Source organism: Salminus brasiliensis, chromosome 23 (assembly GCF_030463535.1).
Source record: "Salminus brasiliensis chromosome 23, fSalBra1.hap2, whole genome shotgun sequence".
In the NCBI taxonomy this organism is placed as follows: Eukaryota; Metazoa; Chordata; class Actinopteri; order Characiformes; family Bryconidae; genus Salminus; species Salminus brasiliensis.
The window spans coordinates 2,233,674-2,243,728 of record NC_132900.1 but is presented as its reverse complement, the minus strand read 5'-3'; the positions used below and the strand labels follow the sequence as shown (position 1 = coordinate 2,243,728).

General features: G+C 43.6%; 1 protein-coding gene across 1 annotated transcript; it reads right to left on the bottom strand.

Annotated features, from left to right (window-relative positions):
* Positions 1-7,791: 7,791 nt before the first annotated feature.
* On the bottom strand, positions 7,792-9,178 carry artnb (artemin b). The gene is made up of 3 exons (XM_072669134.1): positions 9,001-9,178; positions 8,615-8,804; positions 7,792-8,522 (listed from the first exon to the last, which is right to left on the bottom strand). Exons 1-3 carry the CDS (start codon positions 9,046-9,048, stop codon positions 8,068-8,070), a joined length of 693 nt encoding a protein of 230 aa, XP_072525235.1. The 5' UTR covers positions 9,049-9,178; the 3' UTR covers positions 7,792-8,067.
* Between the last annotated feature and the right edge of the window lie 877 nt (positions 9,179-10,055).

Genomic DNA, 10,055 nt, shown 5'->3' with positions numbered 1-10,055 from the left:
GTGTGATTGCTTCCAATTGGGGCAGAAAATGGGGATGAAATAGGAAATAAATTATTTTTAAGAAATCTTAATACTATCATTGCTACATGCTACATAAACACACTATAGATATACTCACTATCCATACACTATACACATACTATACATACTCTATACATACACTATACATACCCTATACACACACTATATATACACATTACTGCGCTGTTTAAAATGTACAGGTTTAATACATAATCTGAATTGTTTACATGAAGACACTGGATAAAGTGTGAATTCGGGTGTAGTGTGTGTGGGGAGAAGTCAGAGGTCAGAGGTCACAGTTCCAGTAATTAAGTTTAGGGTGCAGTTTATGGTGTTTATATGGGTGGAGGTGTATTGAGACCGATGAGATAGATGGACTTTGTGATGGACTGGACATTTCTGGGGGCCTAAGAAAACACCTAAAAAGTTCATAAGAAGTATTTAATAATTTTTCAATTATTCTATTAATAATAAATAATTAAAGTCAAAAACACATTTGTTGTTTGAGGCTGTCGCAAGGTTACGAAAATAATCTTTCCTAAATATACCAGTTGTTGTGAAAATTATGTGAAATTTTAAGATGTTTTTTGAATAATTACAGTTATTTTTTAAAGCATGAAGATAAGAAAAATGCCTGTCAGTCTGAAGAGTTTCTGCAGCCCTGTGCTAAAGGAGGCAGTCGGCTAACTTGGATCTGCAGAAGAAAGAGCTTCTTTTTTAATGAGATCTACATCGTACTCCTACAAACAAGCATCATTACATCAGCAAGCACAATGCCGAGTGTAGGAGGGATAATGCTACGGGAGTGTTTTTCAGGGGTTGACCTATAGGTTGAATCCTAATCCTAATGCTCTCCAACTCAGCCCAAAAGTACTGGATGGAGCTCCAACACCATCATTCCAGAGAACACAGTTCTTCCACTGCTCCACAGCTCAATGCTGGGGGGTTTTATACCCCTCCTCTAGCCCACACCTGGCATTAGGCAGCATGGTGCCAATAGATTCATGTTTATGTGCTTCAGAGAGTCCTATTCTATTGGCAGTACTTCTCTACAGGGACTAGACAAGCTGCATGCCTGTATCAGCAATGGGTGCAATTTAAAGTAGCTGAATGCATTCATTAGAAGTGGTGTCCACAAACATTTGGACATATACGGCACCTTTTTTCACCTTTGTACCTTTAAAGTTAATGCTCAAACAAATTCCTTGTACTGAAGGATGTCATGGTTCACACTGACCAACAGATGTCAGCATTGCATGACTTTTGCCCCCTTTTCAGCTTCTGTAGTTTTGCCAAGCATCAAATGCTAAGCTATATCATTAGTCATGTGCTTTAGTGAGGTCAGTCACGGTTAATGCACTGTCCATCTTTAACGCTTATCAAATACATTCAGAGCATGCATACTTTCAGCTTATAGGACCTTCATGGAGATCATGTTCACTATATTTTGAAAGAAATATAGAAAGTATATAAGTATATAAGAAAATAACACTTTTCAAGATGTTCTAAATATAATATATAAATAATATAAACCTCATTTACTTGCTTCCTTAGACAGAAGAATAAATAGCAGACATGCTGTTCACTCATGGGCCTATGGAAAGGGGTTTAAACAGGTCTTTTGGTCACAACTGTCCCACCATTTTCACTATGTATGCTTTTTCCTGAAGGTTTTTCGGAAGCCTCATAAACTCTATTTTCAATGTATCAGCCACAGTGTGCACCTCAACACCTTTGCAGGAGAGTGCTAATCAGTGGCTACTGCACTATGGAACTATGGCGAGTCATATTAGTGGAAATCCTGTAGTATTACTCTACCACCTCGGTCCACATGCTTCTACACCTTCAGGATCTCTCAGTTTGTCCAGAAATGCACATGTACAGCCTGATTTGTATTTACAGCAGTGGAGTGGAGGTGAATTACACTCCTCACCTGTAGGGGGAGCACAGGGGCAAAAATACCAATTCTTGCATAATGCTGCTTTAAGTGAATGGCAGTCGTATTTGACGCCCGTGTTGATGTAAAAAAAAGAAAGAAAAAAGAGCCTGACGACTTTCATGGAGCATTTAAGGAGGATTTAACAAGCCTGACAACTTCCATGGGCACCAATGGAGCCATTTTTGGCTCTAACATCTAACACGAGTCATCTTACTCAGGTAGGAGGATGTAGGGTTAGGAGTCTTACCCAAGAATTCTCACCCTAGTTTGCTACAGACTACACTACACTGCATCCATATTAATTTATTGATTCTCAGCGCTGTTGTCATGGCAATGCACGTAAAGCTAACGTTCAGTATCTGTTTCTTTCCTCACGAGAGCACAAAACAATCGTGGCTCATTTTCCACCTGCATCTGTTTCCAATAGCATAAATCCGTTGAATTGTAGGAGAGGCACCATCTAGTATTAATTAACCTTAACCACACAGAGAGGTGCAGGCTGAGGCCCCTGAGCCGCCGGTGGGTTGGTGTGTGTGTGTGTGTGTGTGTGGGACAGGCTCATTAGGAGCCATCCAGCAGATGGAAACATTCTTTGCACTTTGGCAGACATGGAGTTCAGAGAGAGCCTAATGTTCACTGGAAGCACCAAAGCTCCGGTCTGTAGGATGTAACTGGATCCCGTCTGCTCGCGTTTTTTTCTCTTGTCTCTGACTTGTCTTGGTCTCAGGAGCATTTACCATCAGACTTGTCAGGGCTTTGATTGTCGAATTTTCCCCTTTTTTATCCCAATTTTAGTTCTGCCAGTGAACCCACCCGTTCATAGCTCCCCCTAGCACTAGCAATGCTCCAGTCACTAGGAGGACAAGGACTTAACACACGTCTCCTCCGACACATGCGAAGGCAGACGCCACCTCTTTTCCAACTGCCGCTGCCCCAGTTAACAGACGTCTGTGCCAGACAACATTGCTTTAAGATGGGTGGAGAGAGCGCCATCTACCCACGGCATGACAGCATTGTGCTCTCTCTGACTCCGGTCACTGATGGCAAAGCAGCATGACTCAGGATTCGAATTATAGTGGGCCATAGTAGGTTATAGGGTAGTGCCACAGTGAGCCATAAGGTAGTGCCATAGTGAGCCATAGGGTAGTGCCATAGTGGGCCATAGTAGGTTATAGGGTGGTGCCACAGTGGGACATAGGGGGCTATAGTGGGCCATAGTAGGTTATAGGGTGGTGCCACAGTGAGCCATAGGGTAGTGCCATTGTGGGCCATAGTGGTAGTGCCAAAGTGGGCCATAACAGTTAAAGGGTGGTGTCACAGTGGGCCATAGTAGGTTATAGGGTAGTGCCACAGTGGGCCATAGTGGGCCATAGTGGTAGTGCCATAGTGGGCCATAGTAGGTTATAGGGTAGTGCCACCGTGGGTCATAGGTTAGTGCCAGGGTCATAGTAGGTTAGGGTCATAGTAGGTCATAGGGTAGTGCCACCATGGGCCATAGTGGTAGTGCCATAGTGGGCCATAGTGGGCCATAGTCGGTCATAGGGTAGTGCCACCATGGGCCATAGTGGTTGTGTCATAGTGGGCCATAGTAAGTTATAGGGTAGTGCCATCGTGGTCATAGGTTAGTGCCATAGTGGGCCATAGTGAAAGTGCCATTGTAACTCTTAATAGGTTAAAGGGTAGTGCCATAGTGGGCCACAGTAGGTTATAGGGTAGTTCCATAGTGGGCCATAGAGGTTCATAGGGTAGTGCTATAGAGGGCCATAGTGGTAGTGCAATAGTGGATCATAGGGAAGTGCCATAGTGGTTGTGCCATAGTGAGCCATAGCAGGTATAAGGTAGTGCCATAGTGGGTCATAGGGAAGTGCCATAGTGGTAGAATAAACAACAAGGCCCACAAACACATCACAGATTGATGGAGTAACAGTGGGGGGTTCTCTATCCAAAATTCGCTAAATTAGGACTGGTGGTCTTGGTAGAATTGACTTGGCAAGTTTGACTCACGAGTACAAACTCGAGGACGCTGTACGGTAACTTTTCAATTGGAACAACAGCGTGGTGCGTATTGAATTATGGGATATTTAGCTGCAACAAGTCCACACAGCTGATCCTTGAGAACACGGTCAGAACAATAACATAATAACGGCCAGATAGAACTTTTGAATGGAGCAGTTCATGGGCTGCCACTGATGATGTTTCACAAGAACCAAGAGGAACACCAGTACAGACAAGAACCCAGACTGAGAATTGGCCAATGTCTTCACCAAGAACACCTGAGACTCACTGAGGTGTTTAAGAGGAGTCATAATCAGTCCAATCATGAGGAGCACCTGTGTGCTGGAGATGAGCCTCAGATGAAGGATCTTTGCATGATCTCCCCACTGAGGCCAGCAGAGGGAGACATTCCAATCTTCCACCTACTGAAACTGACTCACAGTCAAATTACTGCATCTGATTTAGATCAGGCTTTACTCTCAGCTGGACTCAGCCTTCACTGAGCCTCACCCGTATCTTATGTAGACTTGGTCTTGATTTAGTTCTCACTCTCATTCAGACTTGGTCTTGACTCAGTTTCACTCTCAATTGGACTTGGTCTTGACTGAGTCTCACTCTTATTTGGACTTGGTCTTGACTGAGTCTCACTCTCATTTGGACTTGGTCTTGACTTAGTCTTACTCTCATTTGGACTTGGTCTCCTTCTTAATCTGACCCTCTTGACTTGGTCTTTCATTTGGACTTCATCTGGACTTGGTATTGACTCAGTCTCATTTTGATTTGGACTTGGTCCTTATGTAGTCTCACCCTCAATTGGACTTGGTCTTAACTCAGTATCCCTTTCAATTGGACTTGGTCTTGACTCAGTCTCACTTTCATCTGGTCATCTTGGTCTTGACTTGGTCTCACTCTTAATTGGACACTCTTGACTTGGTCTTACATTTGGACTTCATCTAGACTTGGTATTGACTCAGTCTCATTTTGATTTGGACTTGGTACTTATGTAGTCTCACCCTCAATTGGACTTGGTCTTGACTTGGTCTCACTCTTAACTGGACTTGGTCTTGTCTCAGTCTCACTTTCATCTGGTCATCTTGCTCTTGACTTGTTTTCACTTTCATTTGGACTCGGTTCTCTGACTCACACTTGATATTGACTCAATCTCAGCCCTCCTGTGATTCAGTTAAGACTCAAACTCTACAAGTCATGGTTTTGGACTTGGTCTTGACCACAGTCTTATAACAGGAATGACTGCAATTCTTTCAAGCATCAAATGATGAAGGCACCAACCTTTCATAACAAATGATAATAGAGAAGTCATCAGAACGTCATCAGAACGAAGAGAATCATCACTCATTCTTCATAAAAAAGCTTTATTTCTATACAAGAAACACAGTTGTACAAAAATAAAGGATAATAATAATAATAATAATAATAATAGTAATAATAATAATAATTTGATGCAAATACTGTGTAAAACTATTAAATGTCTATTATAACTACTGTTGTACATTTGAATTGTTGAGTATTTCCTCAAGAGCAGCTTTTCTTAAGTGGAGAGTACATAACGACAAGGCCCTCGTGGTCAGTTTGGCTGGTTATAATGGTCATTATCATTTTCTTTCAAAATGAGGCCTGAATTCAGAATCATCTAAATCACCTAAAGCTCCGCAAACACAACTCCCACATTTAGCAAATTACAGAAAGTGTTTTAAGGAGGTTGTTGTTTCTGGAAGGTTTGAAACTGACACCGAAGGCCTTGCTGTTCGTAGATAGAACTGAGGTGAAGCACATTAAACACACTGTACACATTAATAAATATAAAAGTTCAAGAGACACATTTATACACAAGAATAAATAAATAACTTAGTTGCAAAAATAAATATTTGACCTGTTACACATACATACAGTAAATGCTAAAAGAGATGCACGGCATCCAGTTTCGTAGCACTAAGGTAAACAATGACAAAATGCATTGTGGTCGGCAGCTACATCGATGACGATTTAATAATGCGTCTGGCGAAACACGTCCTCGCCATGCTGGTCCGTGTTGACAGCATCAGACAACACTTCAGTATTGGGCCAGCTGTCTCATTAACCCTTTCCCTCAGGCCACTGCTTTCTGCAGAGAAGGTCCGTCTGTGACGGCATGCCCGAACTCAGGGTTCTGTAATCTAGGTAGTGTGTGAAACACCAACCTGAAGAGTGAGGGCAAAGATCAGTGATGAGTACCAGCTGCTGTTAGCTGTACGCGCTGTTTCTGCCCAGTCAGATGTGGTTCCATTCAAACCGCTACGCTATGTTTCTATGCTGCAGTGAAGTGAGTTACAGTGACTGAACTGCCAGTCCTGGCCTGTACAGAGGCTGAGCGCTGACGTCCTCCAGTAACAAACGGACGGGTGAAATGAAACAGGAAGGTTTGGTGTAATATTAGTCTTAGGAAACTTCTTGCCAAGAAAAACATCATGTTTGAGTAAAGCCACAGTCCTTTTTTCCCCAAGTATTGCTCCACCATGGAGCTTCAAATAAGACTCTATATGTTTTGCAGCCTGGGTCTAGTCTGGAACCACCATTATCCCACTGCCATGGAGGGCTTTGTTATTCTAAAACCAACTATCTAGCTCCCACTAGCTCCAAATATATACGTACCAGGCTTCCACCACGCTGAAAAATCCAGTTCGAGACCAGCTTTGGCTGGCAGCTGGTTACAGATGGCCTAAAAAAGCTAGAAAAGCTGAAAAGCTGGTCATCCAGACCTGCAAATCTTCAAATTTGGACTAGTTTGGTAAAGCTAGTTTTACCAGGCCAAGCTGGTCATGCTCAGGATACTCATGCTGGTCATGCTAATCATACTGGTTGACTAATCAGGCTTAGTCAGGTTGGTCATGCTGGAAGCCCAGCAAAATCGTCAATCTCAAACATACCCTATACTGGTCAAGGGCTAAGCTACCCAGCTATTAGCCTAATCTGCTTCATCCCTTTACCCCATATCTAATCCATCAACCAAGGTATATCTGCTGTCCTAGTTTTGCACTGCTGTCTTAGTTTTTAGTTAATTAGCTATGAGGCTATTGTAGCTAACACTGACTTGCCACAAGTGGGAAACGTCCATCATAATTCCCTATAATGACCATTTAGCATTATGCAGCCTCAGTCCTTGAATCAACAGGGTGGAGGAGTTCAGTAATCTCTAATAGACTTGCTGACAGCATGTGATTTTTGACACTCTATGAATAGCGTTGGACCATATTAGCAGCTATGTAACAATGCTTAGCTGTGCATTGTTGTTCCTTGCCTGTTTTTAGACACAACTGTATGTCATATAGTGTCAGGAAAACCACATGCACACGTTTATGTGAGATCACTTCCAGCAACTTGATGTGACTTGGGGCAACATGTGGTGGGTTAGGAATGCTACCGGGTTGCTTTAAGAGCTAAAGTGCAAAACCAGAGAGAGACTGACTCTTGGGATCAGGAGAAAATTGTGTAAATGGGCTTTTATGGCTTAGTTCATGTGTGTTGTCCATCTGGTAGGCCTCCAGGAACTGGGCTGAGGCTGCTATCCAGCCCGGGGTCCATAGGAACAGGTCTAAGGAACCTTAACCTTGCAGATGTCCTGAATTCGATAGTTATATAGCTTCATGTTGTCTCGGTTTACAGGTAGGTCTCTCTCAGCCCAACTCAGCTTATACACTATGGCACCAACCTTTGGAAGTGCATGTTACAGAAACCCCCAATGCATCCCTCCACGTCTCTTCTGTCCAAACATAACACCCTCTATCAGTTCCTGCTTGGATGGGAACAAACCTTTGATCATCAGGAGAGTGAGGTAACAGTGTTATCCACTATGCAGTCCAACCAGTCCACTCCCTATTGCATTACTGAATTATAGAGACTGGGATGAACACGTCAGCCAGCAGACATTTCCTGGAAGTGCTTAGTTATGTTGGTAATCAATGCTCTGGTGTATCCTCCCACAGGTATTCCACTGTTCAGCCTTCACCTGCATGCCACCTGTCCCTGAAGCTGCAGCCTTAGGTGCCTCCGCCTTTACGTCGCCTCATTTTCTCAGTGCCTCTGTTTTTGTTAGGAGATTGATTCCTCAACATCTCTCAGCCAACGCATTCACAGGCAGAGGCCGAGACCTTCTCAATGGTCCTCCAGGTGGTGGAGGCATCCATAAAAGAGACGGGCTCATAGCCCGAAGGCCGGCAGCAGGGCTGGGCGCTGATCTTTCGAGCGGTTCGCTTGGGCAGGCTGCCGTTGGTCAGCAGCGCCCGCAATGCCAGGTCATAGTTCCCCCGGAAGCTTTGACACGAGCCCACGCAGAATTTGAAGAGGATGATCTCGTCCGAGTCGTGGCCCATGCCCAGGTCCCTGACCCGCATCTCCCGCCTCTCCAACCGGCAGTCCCGGCTACTTTGACCTTGCTTCTTGTCGCCTTTCTCTTTCTTCTTCTTCTTCTTTTTCTTGTGTGATCCTTTTGACTGAGCATCTGAAGCTTCGGAGGAACGGGGCGAGCGCTCCCACCGTGCCAGACGCTCCTCCTCTACGAACACGGAAGGCTCTGAAAGCAACACAGGAGAAAGACTGTCAATTTCTTCAGTGCAAAAGAGCAAATGTGGAATGACTAACTGAGAAGCTTAGAAGCTTTCTCACCAAATAGGCTCGGCCATGGAGAGTGGTTCTCCCCATCTCCCATCTCCTCGTCTTCTTGGGGTAGGGTATCAAAAGGTTGCTCATCCAGCATGACACTGACTAAGCCCACTGGATCCTCAGGATCTTCTCTAAGGCCAGGCCTGTCTCCAACCACTAAGGGCAGTAGAGACACCAGTACCCACACAACCATCTGCAGAAAGGATGAAGAACGAAGAGTTTCATCTCCTGTGCCATGACATCCCAGAGTGCCATGACTCCATCAATCATGACATTATATATCTGAATGGAGCTTTTATAAATGCTCACGTAGGCTCACGATGTCGGTTGTCATGCAGGGCCTATTTAGGTGATGTGTAGCCTTATGTGTACTTAGTGTCTATACCTACCTTCCAGTTTCTCCTTCTAAAGGGCACATCACTGGTTTTGGACAGCATGGTGGACACCCTTCGCCTGGCCCAGCCTTTCCTCCACCATCTTTCACCTGCTCAGAGAGAACACCACACTCTTCACTCTGAGTAAGAGCAAAAGAACATACACTGTTTGTGACATGTGTGAGGACCCATTTACGATGTCAATAGAAACATATTCTTCTTGTTGTCCTGTAAAACCTATAAAATTACTAAATTAAGAAATCTAATAAAGGTCACACATTTTGTCCCATTGCTGCACAGTATATAGCCTAGAAATAGAAAACTAGACCAACATAGTTTAGTCAAATATTCTCCTAATCTCAGATTTGTTGACAAAACATATTAAGTTGGGCCTCAAAAACAATAACTGATGAAATATTATGTAAGAGGATTAAGCTATGGCTCCTCCTCCTCAATTTGTTTACTGCTTGTTCCCACCTGCAGGTTAGGACCTATTCCTATTTACCTATTACCATTCTCACTTCTGATCATGGAGGGTTGTGGTGGTGTTAATAGGATCCTAACTTATGAGCTCCTGAGTCTCCTGACACAGCGGCAGTTAGACAGCTGCTCCACCCTTTACATGTCTGTGTACCGAAAGAATGGTAAGGTCATTTGACTCTATGAATTTGAACAATGTGTTTAAGCATTGTAATTTCACAGCTGTAGACCGGCCCTACGGTCTAACTGCTGCTTATCAAGTCTGCAGAGGTCATAAGTTCGAATTACAGAAGGGCTCAGAGCTCCATTGGCAAAAGCCTCAAAGTCTGGGGACCTCATGTGTTGGGGGGAGGGGAGTTTTGCCCTGCAGATGGAAATAATAAATAGCAAGTACATTAAAAAAATAATAAAAAATGAGGGGAGGAGCCACAGATTAAAATCTTACAGATTAAAATCTTAATTTCCTCATTTTTGAGGTTCAACTTAGTATGTATTGTTGACCCAATTGAGATGCAGAAGTAAAAAATGTAAATCAGGAGAATATTTGACTGAATTAAGTTGAATAAACTCAACTCCAACACACTGTAATC

What these genes read in the sequence shown, in the direction of transcription:
- artnb (XM_072669134.1), bottom strand. Translation starts at nt 9,048, where the DNA reads ATGCTGTCCAAAACCAGTGATGTGCCCTTTAGAAGGAGAAACTGGAAG. An exon ending in TTAGAAGGAGAAACTGGAAG is followed by an intron (nt 8,805 to 9,000) that starts GTAGGTATAGAC and finishes TCCTTTCTGCAG; the next exon opens with ATGGTTGTGTGGGTACTGGT. An exon ending in TCCATGGCCGAGCCTATTTG is followed by an intron (nt 8,523 to 8,614) that starts GTGAGAAAGCTT and finishes TGTTGCTTTCAG; the next exon opens with AGCCTTCCGTGTTCGTAGAG.